The 27,738-nt window shown below is 45.0% G+C and overlaps 1 protein-coding gene and 1 long non-coding RNA gene across 6 annotated transcripts in view; one reads left to right on the forward strand and one right to left on the reverse strand.

The window, feature by feature from the left end:
- Rere (arginine-glutamic acid dipeptide repeats) overlaps positions 1 to 27,738 on the reverse strand; it is a 347,420-nt gene that overhangs the window by 36,259 nt on the left and 283,423 nt on the right. For all 5 annotated transcript variants that reach the window (XM_055615371.1, XM_055615372.1, XM_055615370.1 and 2 more), the window contains one exon: positions 16,396 to 16,476. In XM_055615371.1, the coding sequence (XP_055471346.1) occupies positions 16,396 to 16,476 (81 nt within the window). The remainder of the gene's footprint in view (positions 1 to 16,395; positions 16,477 to 27,738) is intronic.
- Positions 16,415 to 27,728, forward strand: LOC129682808 (uncharacterized). Its single transcript, XR_008721048.1, has 3 exons — positions 16,415 to 17,006; positions 20,696 to 21,092; positions 26,604 to 27,728. It is a non-coding gene; the product is annotated as an uncharacterized LOC129682808 (long non-coding RNA).

Here is a 27,738-nt window from a genome sequence, read left to right on the forward strand (position 1 = left end):
AAATAAATAAATAAATAAATAAATAAATAAATAAATAAATAAATAAATGGATGAATGAATGAATGAATAATTAAATATTAAAATACAAAATTGCTTTATTCAGATATTTTGGCACAGCAAGACAAATAGATAGTGGCTGGAGAAATGACTCAGAGGTTAAGAACACTGGCTGTTCTTCCAGAGGTTCTGAGTTCAATTCCCAGCAACCACATGGTGGTTCATAACCATCTATAATGAGATCTGGTGCCCTCTTCTGGTGTGCACATGCAGGCTGAATGCTGTACAATAAGTAAATAAATAAACCTGAAAAAAAAAAAGTAGCTAACAGAAAAGGTCACCTTTGACCAAAAAGCAAGTTCGAGGCCAGAATAGGCTGCATGAGACCCTGTCTCAAACAAACAGAACTCTACAAGTAAATAATAACAAAACACTCACAAATAACCTGTCTCATCCTCCACACTCTCTCTCCTTTACAGATGCCTCAGTGGGTAAAGCACTTGTTGCGTAATCATGAGGGCTGGAGTTCAGATCCTAGTGACCTAGCTGGGTATCCAATAAACATATATAGCTCTAACTCTGAGGGAGTGACAACAGGGATATTACTGGGGTTTTCTGGCTTCCAGAACAGCTGAGAAAATAAGAGCCCCAGGTTCAGGGAGAGGCCCTGCCTCAAAAGAAGGAGAAATGGGATAAAGCATACTCAACCCCCTCTTGCTGGCTTCTGTATGTGCAGGTAAAGGTACCCCGTATGCAAACACGTTCACACACACTCTTACACACAAACAAATGAACTAAGCTAGAGAAAACTCAGAGCCACGGAGATGGCTCAGCATATGAAGTCTCTTCTGACCTCCACAGGCACATTTTGATATGGGTGTGCATAAGCAGCCCACACACAATGGCTGGCTGGCTGGCTGGCTATGGAGTGGTTTGAGTGAGAAACGCTGCACACACCCATAACCCCAAACAAAACAGAAGGGCCTAAAATCCTCTTGAACTTAACAGTTAAAAGTATAATTATACAAGACTTAGCAAAACATTTTCTAATTATATTATTACATCCCCGAGGATATTTATGCATGTGATAAGAGACAAGAACTGCTTTGAGCTAGAACAGTTGACATTTCCATTCCACTTATTCAAATAGTCGTTAGGAAACTAAGAGGTCCTGCTTACATATTGTAGAAGAAAACTTCATCTCAAGCAATAATCAGAATTCACAGTTTTTTGGGAGAAGTGGTGAGAACTAACCCCAGGTATCTTCCAAAGCCCCATCAATATCACAGACTTAAGAACAAATCTCACTGTACACCTTTAATCCCACCCCTCAAGCAGAGGCAGGTAGGTATCTGAGCGAGTTCCAGGACTACACAGAAACCCTGTAATAACAAGAACAAGAATAATACCACAACAACACAAAATCCCAAACCCACACCTTAAAATCTCCATCAGCCAAGGCAGAAGTAGGTGGAACTCTGTGATTTCCAGGCCAGCCTGGTCTACAATGTAAGCCAAGGCTACACAGAGAAACACTGTCTCAAAAACAAGCCAGCAAACAAATAAACAACAACAATCTCTCTTATCTAAACAAGCTCTAGCTGGAGCAGGAAGACGCTAACGCACGAAGGGTTAATCAACCAGCACTACATACAAGAGCGTGGGACACAGATTCACTCTGCACCCTGGGGAACCTGAGGAAACCCCCATTGGTACAGACTTCTCCTGTGGCCAATTTAGGTTTGGTGATTTACATATCTTTCTTTCACAGACTTAGGACCACTGAGCGGCAATGGTCATCACAGAATTCTGTCTTCATACAACCCAGTTCTAACAGGCTAGTCTGGAAGGAAGTGGGGCCAATGTTGTCCCAAGAGACTGAGACTCTACAACACGAAACAAACAAGTTTTTATAACAATGCCCTCTGCTAGCTTATAGGCCAGTGTCTCCAAAGTACTAGGACACAAAGGGATTGCACAGAAACTTTAGCATTCTGTGTTGGCCAAAGAATCCTACCATAATCAGAAATTTTAGGAATAAAATCTCACTTCTTTCTATGAAAAGTAAACACTGCCCGAAAACCAAGCAAGCACCCAGCACAGAGGCTCCATGGTGTGAGGGGCCACTCAGAGGATCTGCCCAACTCCAATGGGGATGGACCTCTACACTCACATCTAGCTTCACCCTCCAGGGTATCAGGAGGACTGGAAAATGCTCTCTGTGAAGGGTTCTCTGTTGCTAGGATGAAAAGAGCTAAAAATATGAGGTCAAAGCAATATTAAAAAAAAAAAACATTCTAAAGCTGCAACCACCTCTTTCTTTTGAAATGGAGAGCCACAGAAGATCAAAGGAGCACGACTGTTTGCTCGTTGCTGCTCTGGGAGCCTCCTCCCTCCACCTGGCAGAGACCCAGAGGTTGTAGAGCATGATTTTAAACTTAACTACCAGAGTCTCAAGACAAACTGTCTAGCCTCATGTGGAGGCCTATACAGTAACTCTAGTACTCAAAAGGCAGAGGTGGAAAAATGGAGCTAGAGGACAGCCCAGGCTACACAGCCAGAGTGTGTCACAATTTTAGAAAGAGACAAAAAGAGCATGGCGTACAGTGATTTCCTGGAACCCTGAGCAAAAGCAACAGAGGAAACCTACACAGCTTCCACACAGGTCATCAGCTCCTGCACTCAAAGGCACAAGGCAGCCCAGTGAGGAAAACATCACGTTGCGAAGACATGCTTCTCCCTGCACCGTCTGCCAGGCACAGGGTGTGCACTAGGCCTAAGCAGCTTGCACAACACCATGCTTAACCTTGGCTCAATCAGCCTCCTCAGCCATGAGGAGCAGGCGGGGCAGGGGAGCAGGGTTAAACTTACTGGAAACAAACTTAATCAAAGCCGAACAGTAACAAAGGGCACCAGAAACATTTCTACTGTATCGCATCCCACAGGCTGGCCACAAGCCCAGAATTTTCATTACAATTTTTCAAAGGGAGGGAGAAAAGGAAGAAAAAAATGTTTCAGAAAAACATTATCAAGGCCCCAACCCAGGATGCCCTGTCGCATAACCAAAAATCTGTGAGAAGTTGGCTTTCCAGGGAGTCAAAACCCAGCACTGGATCCTGGCAGGCCTTTTATATGGTGGGAGGGGTCCTTAAAACCACTACTGTTCTGCACTGAAGTCTCCAAGCTTCACAGATCATTAACGGTTTCTGAACCACAGAGAAAGGAGGGCAGAGTTAAGGAAATAAATCAAAAGTTCCTCTGGGATGTACAAATGCCTACTTGGAACAGGCTTTCAGCAGGAATACTCTCCACATTAACAACAGGGAGGACTTTTCAAAATAAAAGCAGAGAAGAGGTTCACTCTTGTTATAAGCAATATACTTTTGGTTTAAAGGTTACATGTGCTATAAAAATGACTCCTGCTGTGAAGTGTGGAATGGAACAAGGAGGCTGGGCTAGGGGTAGAGGGCAGTGCAAGAAAGCCAGTGAACAAAAAGCCAGAAGAACAACACTATGTTGGAGCCCCCACCCCCACCCCCAAGCTCTGTGCTAATCAGGGGTAAGATGTCAGAGAGGACAGGAGACTCCTGGCCATCCTGCCCTAAAATTGCTTGCCACTAACCAGAAAGAAGTCTCTTGTCTTTCTTGTGAAAAACATGCAGGTGAAGATGTGAACAAGGAAATCATGCTGTTTTGAAGCAAGAACCTCCCTCCCATTTTTTAGGTTAGTCCCAGCAAGTTCAAAACAAATAAAGGGAGCACTAGAGGTGGCCATGGAGAGCTGAGGCCCTGTGGCTTCTCTGAGTCTGGGCTGTCTTCAGCTCTCTGGCAGACAGATCTCCCCTCTTGTTAATTTAAGACCAGCAAACTGATCTGCTCCAAAGTATCTCACTAGCACATTTCCAAAACAGAACCAAGTTTTGATCTTGGGAGGCATGGGCCATCAATAATATACCAAAGCAACCGGGGACATGTTTGCCTTGAGCCTCCAAATAAGCAAACACGTAAGAGTCACCATTTTTAAGCAACCCCCCCCAACCTAACACATGAAGCAAAGAGACAACAGCAAAAGCCAAAAATACATAACTAAAGTGTTCCTGAAGAAAGTATATTGTTCACAAAATTCAGTGGTTTTCCATTCACGTGGCAAAAACAGGAGAAAAAATTCCAGAGACTGTTTTCAAGATAATAAAGCAGCATGGCTCACTAAGAGAGAAGGAGAGGAGGGGAGGAGGGGAGGAGGAGAGGAGGACCCATCTACATCCAGGAGGCTCACAGCGCCACACACCTCCACGCGCACAGCGTGCAGGGGTACACGCATGTCACTGCTCACATATTGAAAGGCAGGCAGAAATAGGCTACTCTGGCTTATTCTACAGCCATTTATTCTTGACCACCACAATAAACCTGCTGAGAGAAAGAAACCATGGTCTTCAGTCCTGTAACCTAGAACACAGAGCCGCTATGCAAACACCAAAACAGGGAGGGCCTCTGCAGCAGTGAGCCCAGGTCCTAGGCTTACTGTTGTGGGACACGTGAGTTACTGGTGCTTTGTCCACTCTACAAACTGGAAAGTCTTAGGCATCAAGGCTTTTGGTGGTCTTAAAAACGAAACATGCACTTGCACATGCTCTATATAAACATGCACTATCTATAACTGCATGTATGCATATAAGGAAAATCCATAAGAGGAGTAAGTCTCTTTAAGATTTATTTGTTATTTATACAACAGTCTGCCTGCACACCAGATCTCACTATAGATGGTTATGAGCCACCATGTGGCTGCTGGGAATCGAAGTCAGGACCTTGGAAAGAACAGCGAGTGTTCTTAACCTCTGAGCCATCTCTCCAGCCCCCGAGGAATAAGTCTTAACTATAAAATTTATCTACAGCTTTTATTTAAAATAAAAAAATTAAAACAAAACAAAACAAAAAGACAGTTCTGCTGGGACCAATGAACAAGCTGTATAAAGGGGGTGCTCAAGGCTCCAGAGCCCTGTGGTTCCAGCAGGTCAACAAGGTAGGTGTCTTCAAGACCACGCCTAGCTGGCCCTCAGCAGGAGCTCTGTGAAGGCAGGCCCACTCTTTCCTCCTCCTGACACAGCAAAGGCCCTGCAGGAACTGCACCAAAACTCCCGTCAACTCCTAACTTTGCTAGTATAATTGTACATAAATCGCAATGTTCAATCCTCAGAAATTATAATTTCACAATTCAGATGGACTCAAGACATGAACAGAACAGTCACATTTCCAAAGTCAAAGAATAAAAGATACGGAGGACAGAGCAATGCAACTTTAACTGAAAAATTTAACACCCCAGGGACAAGAGTGTAGCTCAGTGTTTAAGTCCATGTCTAGCATGCTTCAAGGGCCTGGGTTCAACCTTCAACACTGCCAAATAAAACAAAATGCCCAAACAAAATTTCTTAAAAGAAAAAAGTTTTTTTTTTTTTTTTTTTGCCTTTTCAAGACAGGGTTTCTCTGGGTAGCCTTGGGTGTCCCTGGGCTTTGCAGATCAGCCTGACTCTGCCTCCCTGAATGCTGGGATTATAGGCCTGTGCCACCACACCTGGCTGGGGAGATGGCTAAGAGGGCAAGGAGCTGGGTGTAGTGGCACACACCTTTAATCCCAGCACTCCGGAGGCAGAGGAAGTTGGATCCAGTCTAGGACAGCCAAGGTTTTACAGAGAAACCCTGCCTCAAAAGCTTCCCTCACCCCTCAAAAAAAAAAAAAAAAAATCCCCTAAACCCATCCACCTTAGAGCAGTGTGCCGTCCCAGCATATCCCTACTGTAAATGGGAGACAGGAGAATCCTGGGAAGTTCCCAGGCTTACCAGCCTGGCTTACATAGCAACAAACAAGAGACCTTGTCTTAAAGACAAGGTAGAAACTGAGGACAGATCCAAGCAGCTTACTCTCTGACAGCCACAACACGGTGAGGCACCTGTGGACCCGTGGTTGTATGCATGGGGGTTGTGTGCATGTGTACACTAACATGCACACATATACAACTCCCGGTCAGTCCTCAGGAGGCAGAGGCAGGCAGATCTCTGTGAGTTTACAGTCAGCCTGGTCTGCTGAGCAAGTTCCAGGTCAGCCAGGGCTACACAGAGAAACCCTGTTTTGAAAAACCAAAAAGAAAAACGAAAGAAATCACCCCAGACGAAAGGACTGTCCTAGTCGTTGTTCCTACCTATACACATAACACAGAAGGTTGTTTTGCTCTGGGGTGGGGTGTCTTTTCCCACTTGTACAGCTAGGACTTCCGTCCAGTGTCTACCTGACATCTCCAAACAAGGTGGTTCACGATTATTCTAATCTCTTACGTGTCACTCACGGGTGCAACTTAGAGTAAGATTAAAATGAGCCACTTACTTAAGGATCATAATTTCAAATATACTTTACAACTTAAAATTTTTTAAAAATATACTTTATATATTCAAAAAACCAGGCAAAATGTATTTTTCAAATACCAGCAAGCTACGTTTTCTTAAAAAACAAAAACAAAACAAACAAACAAGGTGTTGGTATAATGTTCTTTTAAATGTATACACTTTACCCTTGTTCGTTCAAATGCTGAGTTCTCTCCCCCCCCTCTGGTTTCAATCCGGACACTGCATTGTGATGTTTACTCCAGGCATCACCTGTCTCAAGTTTGTGTAAACATGCCACCATTTGTCCTTCAATTTGTCAATTAAAACAACCAACCACAACGTTGAGAAATGGAGAGGATAGAGTGGGACATCCTGGTTCAGGGTGGGAGGAGAGGAAGGAAGCAGGAGGAGAGGAAGGAGTGGGGGGGGGGCAAGGAGAGGAGCCAGAGGAGAGGAAGAAGTAGGGAGAAGAGAGAAGCAGGTAGAGCAGAGGCTGGAGGAGAGGTCTTGGGACGACATGGAGAAATGAACCAGACCTGAGATATCACTAAAAGCAAGCATAATGGGTAAAATCTAAATGTTAGGGAAACTACGAGGGCTTGGAGGTTTAGGATGGAGTAACTATTGTTCAGCATTGTGTTGTAGGTTAATTAAATAAATCCTAGTCTCTGTGTGGTGATTTGGTTATACAGCTGTTTAGGATTAACTGCAGCTTTACTAAAAGATTTATCAATAGTAAATATTAATACACCTAATACAACAAGGGGAGAGGGATAGGTGGAGAGATGGCTCAGGGGGTAAGAGCACTGGCTGTTCTTCCAGAGGACCTGGGGCTCAAAAGCAACTGTCTGTAACTCCAGCTCCAGGGGATCTGGCACCCTCACACAGCCATACATGTAGGCAAAACACCAATACATAGAAAAATAAATAAATCTTAAAAAAAAAAAAAGAGGATAGGGTGTCACATCTGGCTCCCAGCCTGGCCTTGCCCGCAAGTACTGGGATTAGCCGGGCACCATCATGCCTAGGTAGAGGTGGATCAGGGCCTCAATTGTGTTCGGCAAGCACCCTTCCAACTGAGCTACTCCTCTAGGCCTGCAAGCTAGATTTTCAAGTCAGAATGGACTCACAGATAGGGATGGAACTTATGATACCAAAATGAGCTGTAAGTGGATAAGCCTACTGCCCATGATTACAGTTATTGTAAAGACATACCATCTAGTTGTTTTTCCTAATAAAACTGTAAAGCTTAAAAAGTCGCGTATCGGCTGGATAGGTGGCTCAGAGGTTAAGAACACTAGCTGTTCTTCCAAAGGTCCTGAGTTCAATTCCCAGCAACCACATGGTGGCTCATAACCATCTGTAGGAGGTCTGGCGCCCTCTTCTGGCATGCAGGCACATGTGCAGATAGTATAGTGTATGAATAAAAAACAAAAAAAAAAATTAAAAAAAAAAAGTCGCGTATCTTTTCATGTAAGTCATGCAGGTAAGCAAGATCAAGGGAAATCTTTAGAAGTGTCAACAGGGAATAATGATGATCCTTGTAGGCAGCACTGTAAAGTCCAAAGCAGGGCCAACAAGATGGCTCAGTAGATAAAGCACTTACTGCTAAGGCTGGTGATCTGAGATTGATCCCCAGAGCCCACATGCATATACAAATAAATGTTTTAAAAAGTCCATTACAAGAGCTGGAGAGATGGCTCAGTGGTTAAGAGCACTGGCTGCTCTTCCAGAGGTTCTGAGTTCGATTCCCAGCAGCCACATGGAATGATTCCAATGTAATGGAATCAGATTCCCTCTTCTGGTGTGCATGAAAACAGAGCACTCATGCATAAAATAATAAATCTTTTTAAAAGGTCCATTACAAACACAGTTTCTGCAAACAGCGCATGGTACTCAAGTGACAGCTCTGTCAGTTTTCCCGTGTAGGATAGGCGCACGGACAGGCCTAGGACACACACTGCAAAGCAAAGGGCCAAGGCCTCTGCCTATCCTTTCCAACACTGGTACTAGGTTTCCTCCACAAAAATTACCTACCTGCTGCATCCACAAAAGGGAAACAGCCACCCTCTACTCCAGAAGCTAAAGCAAGAGGATCTCTAGTTCAAGGCCAGCCTGAGATATAAAAACTTGACTCAATTAAACAAAACCAAAACACTCAAGTAACAGACAGACAGACCCAGGCCTTGGCTGCACTGTAGCAGACAGCCTTGGGCAGGAGAGGCGCCATAGCACACCTGCTGGGGCCTCAGCTGGAAGACGGAAATGAGCCCCGGAGATAAGCTATGCAGAGAGCAGCAGCTCCTAGGAGCTCCCCATTCACTCATTCTTCCTATGATCTCTATGCCAGTAAAAGAAAGCAACACTTGAAGGGGTTTTCTTTGTAAGCTCTTCAAGGCAGACATCTGCCTGCTTCCGCCTGGGATTAAAGGGATGTACCATTACTGCCTCAGTATCTAAGATTGTTTAAAAATATAAAATAAGCAGTCATGGGAGCTGGAGAGATGGATCAGAGGTTAAGAGCACTGTCTGTTCTTCCAAAAGTCCTGAGTTCAATTCCCAGCAACCACATGGTAGCTCAAAGCCACCTATAAGGAGATCTGGTGCATAATGAGATCTTGTGTATACATAATAAATAAATAAATCTTTTTAAAAAATAAGCAGTCACAACTGTGTTTTTTCTTTTCATATTTAATTTTATTTGTGTGTGTGTGTGTACGAAACACACCTTCAGAGATCAAAAGAAGAATTCAGACTCTTGAGCCAGAATTACAGATGGTTGTGAGCTGCCTGACATGGGTTCTAGGAACTGAAATAGGTCCTCTGAAAGAGCATCAAGTACCCTTGAACACCAGCTATCTTTCCAGACCCACAACCGTATTTCTAAGAAAAGAAAATGGAGTAAGAGTTGTAGAGAGGGGGAAAAAAAAAAAAAGAAAAAAAAAAAAGAAAAAAGCCATATTAAGAAATCCTATAGATTGGGGAAAAGAGCTGGCTCAGTGGTTAAGAATGGCTGCTCTTCCAGAGGATCGAGGTTCAATTCCCAGCACCCACATGGCAGCTTACAACCACATGCAGACTCCAGTTCCATGTAGCTCCCTCTTTAGCCTCCACCAGCACTACATGCGCATGGTGCACAGATCTACATGTAGACAAAACATTCACATACAGCCAATAAAACGAATCTTTAAAAAAAAAAAAGCATAAATATACCGTGGAGACTCAGGATTTTGAGGCTGTGTATAAGCAGTTCTTCAACTTCAATGACACGTGAATTACTCAAACCTCCATTTTAACAACAAAATACCCATCTTGGCTCCACAGGCCTAAGAAGCTGCACTTTGCGCAGGTCTTGCCGGCAAGCAGCTAACACTACACAGTACCTGCACTGGAGGGACAAAGTGGAGACCAGAGGCTTCTCAAGGGTTTTGTGGCTGTGACACAGCTGACTGTTCTCAATATCAAGCCAACCTGGAAGCCCACGCTTTCTTACGTAAGACTAAGCATTACGTTATTTACCTAAGGCTATAATCTGAAATTAAATAAAACTTCAGAGTGAACACTGCAGTGATCTCCAATCTCTCAGTGTGAACAGAATTCTGATTACTCATTTTTCCATGTGGGGAATGTGCTGACCCTGAGATCATTCTGCTTGAAGATGTAATTCACAGGCAGCAGTTCTGCACATCTTCACTAGAATTTGCCCCCAGAAACATGACTGAATTTCATGCCACCTAGAGTACTAAAACTTTAAATTTCTCAAACTTTCTATCTTATCACACAAAGTTAATAAAAGCTAGCTGTCAGGGGCTGGAGAGCTGGCTCAGCGGTAAAGAGTACTGGCTGCTCTTCCAGAGGCCCCGAGTTAATTCCCAGCAACCACATGGTGGCTCATAAACATCTGTACTGGGATCTGCTGCCCTCTTCTGGCATGCAGGTGTACATGCAGACAGAGTACTCATAAAAGAAATAAATCTTAAAAAACAAACAAACAAACAAACAAAAAAGCTAGCTGTCCCTTCACTTGGCAACCCAAAGCCTATGAGCTCTAGTTGTGGCCCAGGTCCTCCTGCATCAGCATACATAACCTTGTGTGCATAAGCTCATCCCTAATGGTCCTGTTTTACAACTGCCTTTTCATCTTCACCCATGAAACAGAATGTTTCTCATTGAAAGGCAGGAACGAAAATGAGATCTGGAGCCAGGCACAGTGGTGCACGGCTGTGATCCTATCACTCAGGGAGGCAGAGGCATTCGGATCTCTGAGTTCCAGGCCAGCCTGGTTTACAAAGCGAGTCCAGGACGGCCAGGGCTACACAGAGAAACCCTGTCTCAAAAAAACCAAAAAAGATAAGTAAGTAAGTAAGTAAGTAAGTAAGTAAGTAAGTAAGTAAGTAAGTAAATAAATAAATAAATAAAAATATGAGGGATCTGGTATGGTAATTTTCGCATACTACCACCCGCACTTACAAATAACAAGAGTGTAATATTTACTGGGGTAGCTGCTGAAAACTAAAACTAAGAGAAAAACAGACAAAACAAGTGCCTGTGCACCTTCCCTTCCTATAGGCTGACTCTTTGGGGTGCCCCTTCCTTACAGAGCTGAGCTAGTTCAAACTGTGTTCTTGCTCACCAGCACTGCACCTGAGACTATCGAAGGCCAGTCAGGATGCTCCTGCCCACACTCCTTGCTGGCAACAGCCGGCAGAGCTGTACACAAAGCCCTCAAACTACAGTCACCCGGGTGTCACTCTTCTATCCAAATGAAACAGCCACATTTGCAGAGTGAAGAGGTGTGCACCTGAGTAAGCTCTAGATTTTATAAGAAATGGCCATGTATGTCAAAACAAAACAAAACAAAACCAGAAGTTATTTTGGAATCTGTATTATAAGACATGTTCCCTGTAAATGATCAGAATCTTAGTCTTTTAGGCCTATTAATTTTTCAGGTATTATTTTTAAGATCAAAGGCCAAAGGCCATGTAATTCATCTACCCAATGACAGAGTGACAGCACTTAGAATTGAGAGGCCTGGCTTGATGGCAAAGTCCAGAACATCCTGGAATGAAACCCTGCGTGGGGAAAAGGGGCTGGCCCAGCCTCAGAAGTGCAGGACACTTTGCAGTACTTACAGAGATGCACTAACACTCAAAACCCCAGTGTAAATGGTTAGGAGCTCAGCAGTGGGTAGCCAGAGTCAATCAGACACTTTGCTCATTCCTAGTATTTCATCTACTAATTATAACTTTATAGGTATGTGAAAGGCAAATGGGGAAAGAGGAAGGAAGAATTGGGTATCTGCACAGCTACACACTAAAAAGATCTGACTTGTAGTTATTCTCTTGGGTGCTGTGAGGTTGACATGTAATATCCATTCAAGTAACCCTCTATAAACAGTTGGTTTTCCATAATCACAGCCACTATTCCCACTTCAGTGGCCAGCAGTATTCAGAGGGAGGCCAGCCCTAGCGCCTATATAATAAACACCAGAAACCAAGTGCTAGGAAAGCTGCTGTCCATGCCACAGACATAAAGTCCTGTAATGAATGGAAGGAACGGGATTCCAGCAGGAACGCTCCAAAGGTAAAAAGAGCTGCTCAGACACAGGTTCTCCCCCCACTCCCCGTAGGCACTCTTCTCCACCCTTCCTGAGTAACTCAGGGGAAAGAACAGGGCCTGGTGCAAACACTCCATGTGCACACGTGTGGTGGTGGCAGTACATAGCTCAGAGGGAAGGCACTTCTCCAGCATATCAAGGTCCTGGGTTTGACCCCTCAAAAGCATACATACACATGCACACACAGACACTTGTTTCCAACAGAGGGTAAAACAGTGGGAAGAGAAACCATTTTTATACACTTTTTAGATACCACCTCTTTTAAATTTTCATGCATGTTCTAAGAGCTTGGAGTTATCACCCCCGTAACAGGAATCAAAAAGCAGGATCCAATAACCGGCCTGAAGACTACAGCCCAAGTGGCAGGTAACAGTGCAGCCTGGTGCAGCAACAGCTAATAGTACTCCAGCCTTTTCTTTCCTTCTTTTTTATTTAAGGTTGATTTTATCTTATTTTTTGGTTTTTTTGAGAGTGAGTTTCTCTGTGTAGCCTTGGCTGTCCTGAACCCACTCTGTAGATCAGGCAAGCTTCAGAGATCTGCCTGCCTCTGCCTCCCAGAGTGCTGGAATTAAAGTCATGCACTACCTCGCCTGGCTAAGTTTTTTTTTTTTTTTTTTAATTATTATTACTATTACTATTATTTTTATTAGCATTCATTTAATTCTAGCATTTGGGAAGCAGAAGCACACAGATCCTGCTAGTTTGAGGGCAGCCTGGTCTACAGAGTTTAAGCTCCAGGATAGCCAGGGTTACACAGAGAAAACTGTCTCAAAAAAGCCAAACCAAAACAAAACAAGTCTCCCCCCCACAAAAAAAAAAAAAACAAAAAAACCCAAACCAACCAACCAAAAAACCTCCTTCTGTATATACATACATATATGTATATACATCTGTGTGTGTGTGTTTAACATTTATGAGACTGAGAAGTGGCCTAGAGAATAAGAGCACTTGGTACTTTTGCAAAGAACAGGGTTTGGTTCCCAGTACCTGCATGGTGGTTCATAATTATCTGTAATTCTAGTTTTAGGGGATCAAACGCCCACTTCTGACCTCTGCAGGTACCAGGGATCCATGTGGTACACAGACATACATACATGTAAAAACACTTGTACACATAAAATAAAATAATCTTAAAAAATATTTCTTTTGAGGCTGGAGAGACAGCTCAGCAGTTTAAGAGCACTCACTGCTCTTCTAGATGATCCAGGTTCAATTCCCAGCACCCACACTGTAGCTTACAACTGTCCGCAACTGCCTGTAATTCCAGTTCCAGAGGATCCACCAATGCCCTCTTCTGCCTGCCTAAGGGCAAAACATCCATATACATGAAATAAATTTTAAAAATTCTAGTGGAGCTGGGCATGGTGGCATACACCTGTAATCCCAGCAATCAGGGAAGCAAAGGCAGGTGGATTCCTGTGAGTTCAGGGTCAGCCTGGATTACCAAGTGAGTCCAGGACAGCCAAGGCTACCCAGAGAAACCCTGTCTAGGGGTGGGGGTTAGCATATTTATTTTATTTGTACATCTGTATACCACATACATGTTCACACAGGCCTAAACAGAGTGCTGGATCTTCTGAGCTAAAGTAATAGGGGGGTTAGATGCCTGATATCAATGTTGGGAAGTGACCAAGTGACCTCTGTTCCTCTGGAAGAGCAGTAAGTGCTCTTAAACTTTGAGCCATCTCTCCAGATTCTCCCAGGCCTTGAGAATCCACTTTGTTTTTAAAGGCTGAGAACAGCTGTCTTATGAAAATAAACACCGTCTCAGAAATGGTACCTCCCCAGTAACTTGTCAAGATGTGATTTGAACTTCCTACAACAGCAAGCTAAGGTGGCAAATAAACATCAAGAGAGATCAGGTGCTACATTTACTGGCAAAGCCAGCAACAGAACACAGGTCTGCTGATCCCTGCTCCAGTGCACAGTCAGTCAGGCTTCTTTTGGATGTTAATGCCCTTCTGATGTTTCAAGTCATCTAAGAACTGCAAAGAAACAAGAAGAAAATGTGGCAAAGTGTCTAGATTATAGAATTTTCTATACAAAGGTTCCTAACTATAACATTTTTATCAAGGAAGCTTTGAACACTGGTACCTGCAGATTCATCTGCAGCAGAAAGGAACGGTGACCTTTGCCCACCCCCCCACCCCACCAGTGGGCTGTAATGATTAGCCTGGCTAGGTCAGTAGCTCAGGAAAATACAAGACAAGTGCCTCTCCCAGCTGATTAGAACACATACAGACTTACCCAACCCCTCCCTGGCAATCAGAAGGGAGTGGGTTAGGGTACCTAGGGAATGTACAGAGTCCTCCAGGGCTGGCGACCACTCTGTCTGCTGTACTCTAGTGACAATGCCCACATGGAAACAGAGAGAAAGTTTTAGAGAAGCAGGCACAGCAGCCATGAAGAGGAGGGAAAAGATCTCTGGATTGATGAGTAGAAAACCACTACACAGGGCTGGCCCACTAAGGCAGCCTGAGTCAGAGTCTGATGAGGGCAACCCAGAAAAGAACAGATGAGATTAGGAGGAACTGACTTTCTAATTAAGAAAACAGGTAGTAACACTGTATAAGGTTAAAGGTTGGCCAGGTCTATTTCTACTATTCTGCTGAACAAAACTGTATGGTGTTTCCAACGTTGCCCAGCAAGTACATGACCCTGCAGTGATCTCCAGCACCTCAACTCCTACCCCCTTTTAAGGCTTTGGTTTAAACTTCAATTGTGCCTTTTTATTTTTTTTTTTAAAGCATCAAGATAAAATGTCAAGATTTTTTTTTTTTTGGTCAGATCTTTATGCTCTACAACTTTTAGCAGATAAAAGGGACAGATAAAAGTTCAAGGCTAGAAAGCTGAGATAATTGCTACAGACCCAATCCCAGCACCCATCAAAAAAAGACTTGAGCTGACAGTTTAAGAATGGGCTACCAGCCAGGAGTGGTGGTTCACGCCTTTAATCCCAGTACTCTGGAAGCAGAGGCAGGTGGGTCTCTGTGACCTGGAGCCTAGCTTGTTCTACAGATCAAGTTCTATAATATCCAAATCAACCCTGTCTTTAAAAAAAAAAAAAAAAAAAAAAAGTGAGCTATCACCTTTAGGACACATCTGCTCACTGACTTTTGCTTTCAGCCCTAAGAAGATTGCTACATTTGAGCAAGCCACTTTAATTTTTTAAAGTAGGTAGCAAACTTGGAAAATAGAAGATTCCCCAGAAACTTAAGAATTTCTACATCACTGCTACTCTGCTCTCCATTAACAAAATCTTTTCAGAATCTGTTCTGGTGAGATCTGTTCTGGAGTGAGAAACACAGATTGTCTTCACAATATATTTTCATATCCATAGTTTGGTGGCCCATCTCAGCAATTTGGATACACAATGATGATTCAGTTTTAACCTAGTGACCACTGACTAGGGAAATCAGTTTATTGGGATGTACTTGGAATCTCAGAACCTTTCTCCCCACTAAGTGTCCAGAAAAACTGTTCATTTTTAAGATGAGAAAGAATATTAAAAACCAAGAGGAAATCGGTAAGCACCAACAGAAAACAAAATTCCAGACTAAGAAAAACCTACCATCCACTTTTCTAATGGATATTTTTCATTCACCCCTCTCTTCCTAAAAGCCCAAAGTGTGGCCAGATTAAGCATCAACCACAACCCTCCCCCTCCCAGGTCGGAGGTACTTCCGGTCACTGGGCCCCGCCTGGCACGAAGCCACCACCAGCAGGGTGAGGTGGGTGGTCCTCCCCCACCTTCCAGGAGGCAGGCAATTACAGGTAAAAGAGCCTGTACCCTTTACAGAATCACCTTCCAGGGAAGTCCACAGAAAGTTCATCAGAAATAATCGTCAGCATTTGACCCTCGGCTTTTGAAAAAGCAAAGGAATTTTTTAAAGCTCCCATTAAGCAACTAATAAAAACCCTTTTTCACTCCAAAGTGTAAGCATTTAAAGCTGGGACAGTAAAGATTTAAAAGAATTTTTCTAAAATACAACATTAAATGGGGGAGGGCACCCAGCAGAATCCCATAAACTTCAATTCTAACCTTTGGCTTGGTCGATGACTTTTGACAATTAACAAATCCAAACTAGCGATAAAATTCCATCTCCTAGCCCAGCTACTAGACTTAAAATTGGATGTTAACTCTGCAGCGGTCCCTTCCCCCAGCTAACTGTTCTTCCCGTTACAAGGCGTTCTTCAGAAGGATAAGCACAATATGTCACTCCGCAATCTGAAAATCACCAGCTGAAGAGAAGTCAAGGAAGCAGCGCGCAAGGAATTGGAGGCCAGCGGAGTCAGGCACCGCGCGGGGTTAAAGGAACCATTTCCTAAGCTCAGATGCGAAGAAGCAGCCGGAGCAGAGCACCAAAGCAAGAAAACCAAGTTACATAAAGTCCGATTGTACTCACAGTTTCCTTATTGGGAAGCAACTCCTTTCTGATTCTGAAGAAGTTCTTGCCGTATTGCCGGAGCCCCTTAACGAAGCGTTTCTGTGATAAAAAAGAAATAAGTGAGATGTAAAAACCAAAACCAAAACAGGATGTCAGCAAAGCAAAGATATCTGCAATCAGCAGAAAAGCAACCACAAAAGTCGGTGCTTGGGAATATTAGCCAGGCTGGAGGGTTTCCGCGGCACAGCCGGGACCGGCTGGTAGGGCAGGGCAGCCCCCGGCCTGCGGGGACCACAAGCAGCGCGGCGCTTGTTTCGGAAAAGGCAACCGGAGCTACGGCGGCCTCCTGACACCACAGGCTGAACGAAGGTGCGAACAACAAACAGCCCGCGTTGCAATAAACCAGCAGAGCTGCTTTCCGCCCGCGGAAGCAGCTGCCTTCACACAAGTGTCTCGGGCCGATCCGGCCCTTTCCCCAGCCCTGTCCACGGAAGCCGACAAGCAGCCCGCAGCCCGGAGCCAGGAACCTCTGGGGTCGAGCCCCCGGCCCGCTCGGCCCGCAGACTTTCACTTCGGCCGGCTCCACGAGCAGCTCCCACCTCCGATCCGAGCGCGACCCGCAGCCACAGGTAAGAAGGCCGCGCCCGTCCCCGGGCTCCACAAAGCGCAGGGCCAGGCGGCCGCGGGCTGCTCGGCGTGTGACCGCGGCGGGGCCGCGCTGGGCGCGGGGCGCGGGGCGCGGGGAGCGGAGGGCGCCGGGGGAGGAGGCTGGAGCGCGGCGAGCCCGGCGGCGGGCGGCTGCAAAAGGCGGCCTGGATCGCCGCCGCGGCCCGCACGGCTCCGCCCCGCCAGCAGCAGAGCCCCCACCGCGGCCTTCTCGGGGTCCTCCCTGCGGGCGGGGCACCGCAGGAGCGAAACTTGCTCCCCACTCGGGCCAGGCCGCACGCCCACCGTGAGGCAGCGCAGCCCAGCCGGTTCCCACCCCTGCGGCCGCTCCAGCCCTGTGCAGAGGCATTCGCTCCCGCCCGGCCTGGGTATCAGCCTATACTTCACAAGAGATCGCCACGGAAGCGTCCCAGCCAATAAATCAGCTGCCCACCGGGAAGAGGGCCTCTCACTCGGGGTGTTAGAGACTGTGGGACAAACGCAGGAAGGGCCAGACCTGGCTTGCAAAGACCCATCTGCAACCTCCTACTCTAGTCCTGCAGGCTCTGCGAGTTCTGATTTCTTCCTTTGCTAGGATATGACTCATCACTGTCAATTTTCAGTATAATTGATACAGTTCAGTGGGGAAAATTGGAGAGGCACAAGAAAGCAGCACACACTCCCTGGTAGGAGCATACTTGTGGTACTTGACTCCTGCATCAGTCATGCGATCAACAGGCATCCTGAGCTGCACACAGCATCTCCACTGAAACTAGAGCAAGAAAGAGCTCTGTCCTCAAAGGAGTTCCAGTCAGCCCAGAGAAGCAAATAGGTACGGATGGATCTTGGCCCATAAGGAAAGCAGCAGAGAAACAAAGGGTGGTGGGGTGGAGCTAGGAGGAGGAACCTTACTCTGCTTGACTTAGGGGAAATGACAAGGAACAGCACATAAGCCTTCCAGGTGGGCTCCAGCTGGACTTCAAGTTGACCAGGAAGGACGCAGCAACATTCTGAAAGCTGCAAAGAGGACAAGGTATGCAAAAAAGTGACTGCTTGCGGAGTGAGAGACTGAGAGGCCGGTGAGGTTCAGGCTGCAAGCACAGAGCTTTGAGAAGTGGAGACCAGGGGATGAAGGCAGAGCGAAATTTCCCTGGCAGAGACTCGAGTTCAAGCAGGGCTTGGGAACTGAGCAGCACAGAGGCTGGTCACACACACTGCACTGGTAGGAGATGGGGCCCTGAATTCACTTCAGTAACTGACTGAACACCTAGCACTTTGAAAAACCTTGCCAGGATGTGAATGAAATGGTGACTGGCTTTTAGCAGGTAAGATAAGGGCATGCCGAGTCATCACAGAACACTCCAAGGTACTACCTGACCAAACATAAAGAAGCAAGGGGTTTCCCATGTATGCACCAAGGGAGCTCAGAAGATAGATGGACCACTCTGGCCTTTGGCAGTTCAGAACATCTTCACACCAAGGTATAGGACAGGTTACAGGGGGTGAGGAGACACTAGAGGACTGAGGGGGCTTTGAGAAGGGGAGCTGGGTTGTGGGAACTAGTCGGGGGGTGGGGGTGGGGGTGGAATGCCAGACTGTGGAATCAAATGTAGAATTAGTGCCCAGCAACAAACAACATGTTCATCAGAAGCAAGGACAGAAGGCTGACTCTGGAACATTTATTTGGGTAGTGTGACAGAGGAGGACAGATGAGTTCAGAGTGTGTGCTTTTGGAGATCATGAGAAACAGCATTCAAAACAGTAGTAATGATTAAGTATTTACCTCATCAACCCCAATCTAAGGAAGGTTGACATTACTCCCATTTTACAGACAAGGAAGCTAAGGTACAGATAGTTAAGAAACAGATCAGTCACTCAGCCTCATGAATCCTTGTGTTTCCTGACGTTCTGTTGAAGTTGAGTTTGTTGACAGCGGTCCTGAGTCTGTGTACTTTCCAGTCCACTTAACGCCAGTGTGCTGGGTCTTCAGTCCTGAGCAGAACTGTTCAGCCCTTCCCACCTAGTGCAGGGCCAGGCTCCTCCTCCAGCTACCCCTCTAGGAACAGCTTACCATATAGTTGTGACAAGCCTCTCTCTGCCAAGGAACTTTTACTGCAGATTTTAAGCACATTCTGCATTCCTAGCACTAGAAAGGTGGAAGGAGGAGGATCCAAAGTTTAAGGTTATCCTCAGCTACATAGCAAATTTGAGAACAGCACGGGCTACAAGAGACCCTGTCTCAAAAAATAAAACAAGCTGGGCGTGGTGGCACATATCTATAAATCCCAGGCAGATCTCTGTGAGTCTAGGCCAGCCTGGTCTACAAAGTGAGTCCAGGACAGTCAAGGCTATACAGAGAAACCCTGTCTTGAAAAACCAAAAACCCAAACAATAACAACAACAACAATACAGCTTTACCCCATCAGCGTCTGCTGTCTTTCCCCAGCCCTGCGAAGAACACGTTAGCCAGCAGGTGTTTATACCTGAACCTGGTGACAAGGTCTGTCCTACCTCTCTATCCAGACGTCTGATGATGTCCAACAGTCTACTTCCAAGGTTCATTCAAATACAGACTCAAATCACTCCTCCACAATTCCATTCCTGTGACCAGCCCACTCCCACTCACTCATTTACCCAGTCTATAAACTCTATTAAAGGCAGCAATCCTATCACATGCCAATCTCCCTCTCTATGGCACTGGGCAGTTGGTATTCTCCAAAGTTTTGAAACAAGTGAAGTCAACTATGCTGGAGTTGGTTTGTCATAGAAGCAGACTAAGAAATGGGGAAGAAATCATAGCCAGGTAAAATGGGGCTTGCCTAAAAGCAGCACTGGGAGATGAAGGCGAGAGTATAAGGAATTCAAGATCATTCTTCTGGACATAGTGAGTCTGAGGCAACCCTGGCCAACCAGACCCTTCATTAAAAAACAGAGTAAAGGAAAACAAACAATCAAAAACCCAAACAAACCCACACCAAACAAGAACCACCACAGAAATGTCCGGTTTGAACTCTGAAAGCAGAACTAATCTTTGTTTCATGTCAGCCAATTTTCCTCATATCACCTGGCCCAATTCTTTTCTTAGCCTCTAAGTAAGTTTTGGGGGCTTGTTTTGGTCTTTCAGCTTACCCAAACTCCCAGGACAACCTCCTATTGCCTTGGCTGTAAGTTTCTTGAAAGATACTCACTAGCATCTTCAAGGCCACATCTATGATCCCATCCCACTGAGTACACTCACCTGACTGTCTTATAGGCATCTCTAACTACACTTGCAGAAATATGAGTCTGACATCTGACAGTGAATGTGGATCTATTACTGCTGTCCATGCATGACAAACAAGTGCAAAGAACTCTTGGTCCCACTCTAAAAAAAGAGGAAGTAAAAGCTTCGTGTGGCCTGTACTGTTACTTCTCTATGGAAAGCCACAGGCCTCAAAACCAGCCAAACATCTGCTTCTCAGGACAGCTTCACCTTGTGGTTTCCCAGAAATGCAGAGTGGCCTCTGAAATCTAAACGAAGCCAACCCCTCAGAGCACATGGTAGCTGGAGTCAGCGCGTGAGACTGGCTGCTGAGACAGTCAACTCCACTCCCTCTGTGTACCCGTCTCTCCACACGAAGACCTGGCTGCTTTCAATAGTAATTTAATAATTGCCATCCTGATTTGTTTACAGAGAGGAATGCTAAGCCACTAAGTTCGTCGCCATGGTCTGTTTCTGAAGTCTTCCAGTGACTGAACGTGAATTCAGCACTTGCAAGGTCTTGTGTATTACTTCTCTGTTCCTGACAGTATTATATTGGAATGCCAGCCGCCAAGGGTGACACGGACATTTAAACTGTGGTAGCTGTATTCACATACTACGGTGCTAAGCAGCTCTGCTCCGTGCTCCAGGCCTTTCTATCACCACATTTGCATGTGGGTGCTGAAGCTCTTGAGAAGTTGACACGTTTCTTTGGTACTTTTTACCTCCAAGCAACCTGAGTGTGCACCTTGGGAGCAAAACCAACTATTTATGCATCCTCACAGCCAGGTGAAACCCAAACAGAAACCTAGACTTACCTATGGCAAAGGTAAGTACAGGTCATGGGCAGTGATGCAGGCTTGTCACCCAAGTCCCCAGCAGGGAAAACTTAACTCACCAGTTAAGAATACTTGTTGCTCTTATAGGAGACCTGGGTTTGATTGCCAGCACCCACACAGTGGCTCACAACCAGCTGTAACTCCAGTTCTAGGGGAATTGACACTCTCTTCTGGCCTCCAAGAGCACCGGACACAAACATGGTGGACTTACATATATATAGGCAAAACACTCATCACATGAAATAAACAAATGATTAAAAAATTTTTTTAAAGTGTGAGTGCTGGGCAGGAGAGACGGCTCAGCAGTTAAGAGCATTGTCCTATCTTCCAGAGGTCCTGAGTTCATTTCCCAGCAACCACATGCTGGCACACAACCATCTATACTGGGATCTGATGCCCTCTTCTGGTAGTCAGGTGTACATGTGGATAGAACACTCATAGAAAACCAACAAATAAATAAAAGCAAGCATGTGTGCATGCCTGCCAGTATCAAATGCCATTAAAATTGGGGTCAGCCGGTTTCCTTCTCCACGACCCCCTCCCTAACCCTGCCTATCTCTCAGAGAATACATGAGGCTATGAAATTAAAACTCATTGAATGTGAAAAGCCTGGCCGTTAGTAAAAGGTTAACAAAAACCTCAACACAGTGAAGCTGCTGTCAGCACTCACCTATGCTGCACTGTGCAACTGGTGGTGAGCACAGCGTGCCCGCAGGTGCGTGCAGTCGTGCTGCACCTTGCTATGTGGCTGCATCAAGCACCTTGTGTGGACTGGAGAGGAAGCTGTGTTGTTGCTGTACTTACCCAGTTTTCTGCTCTTAGAGAAACAGTGCTTTAATTATTGAAAACGAAGACTTTTAACTATTTCCTCATCATTGAACTATCAAATTAGTCTATGTTGTATTATGAATGCTTTGTTTTGAAAAAAGAAAAATGAATAGATAGATAGATAGATAGATGCTGTTTTGATGTTAAGAGCTTTTGTTGCTCTTCCAGGGGACCCAAGTTTGGTTCCTAACACCCATACCCAACAGCTCACAAATACCTGTAACTGCAGCTGTAAGGGATCTGACATGCTCTTCTGGCCTCCAAAGGTACCCTTATACATTACGCTAACACACACACACACACACACCCCACACACACAAATAAATAATCTTTATTTAAACTTGACATTTTGCCTGGACAGCCAGGGCTACATAGAGAAACCCTGTCTCAAAAAACAAAACAAAACCAAACAAAAAACAACAAAAAATACATTTTGAGGATTGGCAAGGTTGTTTAGCATATAAGGGGACTTGCAGCTAAACCTGACCAGCTGAGTTCCATCCCTAGTACGCTCACAGTGAAAGGGAAAAGTCATGTAAGCCGTCCTCTGGTCTCTAATGAGCCCTATGGCATGCATACTCCAAACATCCTGACACACACACACACACACACACACACACACACACACACACACACTATATATATATAAGCATTTTTAACAGAGACTTGGGATTAGGGCAGACAGAATTTTCAGCCATTTCTGAAACGGCCCCAATCATACTTCTGCCATTTTGTGCTAAGTATATATGTGAGTCTGTGTTCTCAACAATGATATTATAAAACCTAAATATTGAATAACTCTGAAAAACCCTAAAGATGCTTAACATCCTGCATTATTAAACACTCAACCAAGATTTCTTTTATGTCAAACAAGCATACCCACATCACTAGTATGCAAATATGCTTTCATTGCTAATAAATAGTAAAATTAGATACAAATTAGATACCAAATCACCTTCAAACACATTTCTCTAAGGTTTATTATCAGCATATGTTTAATTTATACATCTATTTTATATATCCCTCTACCCGATGCTACCTAAAAACTTTTCCAGTGGAAAGGGATTAAAAGGAGAGAGCATTCAAGAGGTCCTCCTATAGTCGCCTCTTCTGTTTCAGAGAATTCTGACATGGCTGTTTAGTCAGTCTCAGTCATTCCTGAAACAGGAGATTACTTACAGAAATAAAAATAAGGCTGAAATGCAGGAACATTAATCTTCCCCTACAGGTTAATGTGCTCTGAGGTTCCTTGTGCTGTTGCCTAGGCAAACCTGCCTGAGCTCTGAGTACATAACTGGCCTACATGCCAACTGTTGTACACTCCTGGCCACCCTGAGAAACAGCTAGCTGGGCCTATACAGGAATCTTCACTATTACTCAATTCTACTGATCAGCCAACATATTGGCACTTTTATGCATGTCTTGGCATGGAGAAGATGGTGAGGGGTGCCTAACATAGCAATAAAATGGCTGCACGCTATCTTCCAAAGCCATTGCCTCAGGCTCTACTGGCAGGACCTTCCTTGATCATCACAGCCAACCTAGGAGGCAAAGCTTTTCATACCTCCATTTTAGAGATGAGGAAATTATATGTATTCCATGGTACCAAATCCTTGATTCATGGTGGGAAGGTCAAAGGTGACATACATAAACAGGAGAAGCCTAGAGACCAGGATGGGGTACAGACATTAAAAGCAAGGTACAGATAGATCAGAGATGGGTGCTGCCCCTTTCAAGTATTTTTAAAAAATCTATATATGGGAAAGGAAAAGTATCTTCACACTGTTTATTCTTGTCTTAGCCACTTACAACCTATTTGTCTTTTAAATAAAATTCCTGGCCCCTGCAACAACCCAACCCAACCCATGACCAAATCTCTGAACATCAAATTAGACAGAGTTACAAGGTAATGGGAGGCAGGTGAGTTCTGCAGAGGTCAGGTGTGCCTCCACCCCAGCTCACACCCACACCCGGTGTATCCCCTCAGAAGTCAGCTCTGTGCTCACTCTAACATGGGTCTGCAGCAGGGAAGAGAGCGTAAGAGGCCTCGGCAGCATTAGCCACTGCTGAGAGCTTTCAAAATTAACTCCCTCTGGTGAATTTTAACTAGTGTATCACAGTCAGAAACTCGCCGTGACTTCTCTACTTGGTCTTCTTACATAACAGTTTAGAAACCACTGTAAGTATTAAAATGAGTCCCACTGTGAAAATGGCTTTCTGCTCTACCTTGTTTGCCGCACAGAGCTTTATGTTAATAATGCACTGGTTCTCAGGGGACTGAAGAACAGGCAGATCTGCAAGTAAGCAATCTCCAGTTGCCCTTCCACCCTGCCCCCAGAGACAAACACAAAAGTGTGAACCCTTCAGCCAGGCAGCAAGAAAACACTACCCACTGTTTTCTGAAAGGTAGAAAGCCAGGAGAAGAAAAAAAAAAAATCTTAAATGCAGCTAATGAGGAGTCTTGGGTAGAACAGAGTACTGACCCTTTCTAAACAGTGTGCTGCATCATGCCAGGTACCCACTCTGCAGCTGCTCTGTGTGACAGTCTACTCCGGGCATATAGTCCTCTGATAATCAATTAACATCACCCCATGTCTAAAACACACTCTCCTCTGACAGTCCCTGCTATACTGCTCTGAGATGTATCATTTGCTTTGAGGGTTAAGCACTTATTACATTAATGAAAGGTCACTTGGTGAACTACCATTTTGGTAAAACATAGTACCACAATGTGCCTAGGGGGAGACCAGTTTTTGTCTCCAATTTAAATATACTCCACAATGGCTAGTGTTATTCCAATCCAGTTCAAAGTTAATTACCTTAAAGTGTCAGCATAGCAAACTGGTAAGAATCTTTTGGGCAGGACATGGAGGTTGACAACTTTAATCCCAGCACTTGGGAGGCATAAGCAGGCAGATTTCTGAGTCTGAGGGCAGCTGGTCTACATAGTTCCAGGGCAGTCACAGGAAAACAGTATCAAAACCCCAAAATAAACACTACTCTTTTACTGGTTATTGTCAAATCCCTAACTTATTTTTTCTTTTACATTCACACTCTATTGCAAGATGGTAACGTTCGAGAAACACTGAGGAACTGTAAAGGACCATGCAGTGGTCCCACAGAATTGTTGAAATACAAAAAATATTTTCTATAAATTCCACATAAAAGAAAAACATGTAAATGACTATTTTTTTAGAAAGATTAAACCCACACTCAAATGTTTCTAACTATCTAACAAGACATTTTGGGTTTTATGGGTTACTTTATTTTCTGTGTAACTTTGTTTTGCCTGAATGTGACAGAAGAGCTCAGAAGAGGCTGTCAGATCCCCTGAACCTGGAGTTACAGGCAGTTCTGAGCCACCATGTGGGTGCTGGAAATAGAACCCAGTCCTCTGCAGGAGCCATTTCCTTAGGCCCTCTCTCCACATGTTCCCCTGAGTCAGACTCGAATGCACACTTTATTCAGAGAAATACTGTCCACAATCTCATGTCTTGACATGAGGCTATATGGGCTAAGGACATGACTGAGGGGTCCTGAGGTGTCCTGGACCACATGCTCAAAGCAGCCAAGCCCTGAGCCCAGAGAAATTGACTAGAATGTCTCTGTGCCTCTCAAGTCCCCTGAGTCCATATGGTTCCTTCAGGTCTTAACGTAAAGTGTGATGGTAGTGGTAGGAATACAAGTAGCCATAATATACTGGCCCAGATGGGTGTCCCTGGGCCCACTGTATAGGTAAAGAACCATACGTGGTGTGTGCCTCCTAAGTGCTCATCCTCAAAACTGTGCTCCCTCCTGACGAGGCCTGGGTCCCTGCAGGACTCTCATGAACATGCTCCCAGGGCTGCAGCTGCCACAGGCTTAATTAAGTTTTTCTGTGCTTACTTCCTACATGGATCTCAAGAGCCTCTGTACAGTGCTCACACCCTTTTATCTCAATAGCTGTACCTCAGCTGTTGGATTCTTATATAGGACACTCCCCTGAGGCTGCAATTAGGTAGGAACTAAAACATTTCATCAACACATAATCCCGCATAGTCTTAAAGACCCATGGCCGCTCTCAGGACTCCAGACTGCCCTGTTCTACCTACTGATCCTGCCATCACTACTCCCCAGTCAGAACCTGGCACAGGATTAATTCTATACTGCATGGAGATCCCACCTGCAGCTTATCCATTAACCCCTAGGCTTTCCCAGCTTCTTTTCCTCTTAGCAAGCTGGTGTGAGGCTCTTAGATCCCCAAGTCTCTACTTCTGTTTTCTGCAGATGAGTTATAGAAGAAATGCCTTAAATAAATAAAATTTATACATACACACACGGAGAGAGGGAAAGAGGGGGAGACAGGAGGAGAGAGAGAGACAGGGTTTCTCTGTGTAACCCTGGCCCTGGCTGTCCTGGAAGTCGTTCTGTAAGATTAGCTGGGCTCAAACTCAGGGATCAGCCCATCTCTGCCTAGAGCGATGGGACTAAAGGTGTGCACTACCACACCCAGCTCTAAATAAATAAATATAATGATAGTGATGTGGTTGGTGGTGTGAATGAAAAATGTCCCTCACAGTCTGAGTATCTGAGCACTTGTTCCTGGTTGGTGGTGCTGATTGGGAAGGCTACAGAACATTTAGAGGACAGAGTCTTGCCTCACTTCCAGTTTTCTCTTTGCTTCCTGGTTGCAGGTGAAGACGTGACTTCTCAGCTCCTTGCTCTAGCTACCAGCTGCCATGCTTCCTGACATTCTGTGATCTCTCTCTTCCCCACATTGCTTTTGGTCATGGTATTTTATCACAGCAATAGAAGGGTAATCAATACCAATAATAGTAATAAAAGTTTAGTCACTGTGAGTCAGTCAGTGGTGGCACATGTCTTTAATCCCAGAACAGGTCCCCGGGTCAGTCTGGTGTACACAGGGAGTTCAAGGACACCCAGGGCTACATAGAGAAACCATGTCTTGAACCCCCCCCCAAAAAACAAAACAAAACAAAACAAACAAACAAACAAAAAAAACCAAAAACCACAAAACAAAAGTTCGGAACCCTGGAAGCATCAGGCTGGAGAGCAGGCCAGACAAATTCACCTCATCAGCTCCAGCTGTCATTTCCCAGCTTGGGAATGAAGGGGCTTTGAAAAGAACCCCCCACTTCTCACATCAATCACTCCTGAATTCTCCCAGTACAGAGACTGAGGGAAATAGGTTTCCAATGCTGATTTCAGGATGGCTCTGTCTGTTTGTTAGGAGTGGCTTGCTTTTTTGATGTAGAGTACTAAAACATAACCTCGGCTAGATCTGGCCACATACACCTGTAATCCCAGCACTTGGGAGGCAGAGGTTCAAAGCCAACCTCAGCTTCAGAATGAGTCTGAGCCCATCCAGATGGTACAGGAGACCCTATCTCAGGATGAAAACAAAGAAAACAAACCCTTTAATCTCAATGTCAGTCAAGTATTGATTTAAACAAAGAAGTGAACTACTTTTCCTGGCAGAACAAGCACTCTCTACTTTAACGACAGCTCGTCTGGATGCTGCACGTGATACAGACTTGACCTATGAGAGAGACACTGATGAACTGTAGAGGGAAGGGGCTGCTTAAGGTGTTATGGACCCTGCGTCTGACGACGTGGAGCAAGCAGTCCTTAATCACTAGCTTACTGATTACATGAGTAACCTGGCGGTGGCCGGCAGTCCTTCCAGATTGACTGGCTTCACTGTCTTCTGACAGGCCTCTGCTGCCAAGTTTTGGTTTTGTAGGTCCAATCAAACCTACAAGATCGCTAGAGGATTAAAGCCATAAGCTCCCACTAGATACCCACTTA

Source organism: Psammomys obesus, unplaced genomic scaffold (genome assembly GCF_907164565.1).
Source record: "Psammomys obesus unplaced genomic scaffold, mPsaObe1.curated_primary_1811, whole genome shotgun sequence".
NCBI lineage: Eukaryota > Metazoa > Chordata > Mammalia > Rodentia > Muridae > Psammomys > Psammomys obesus.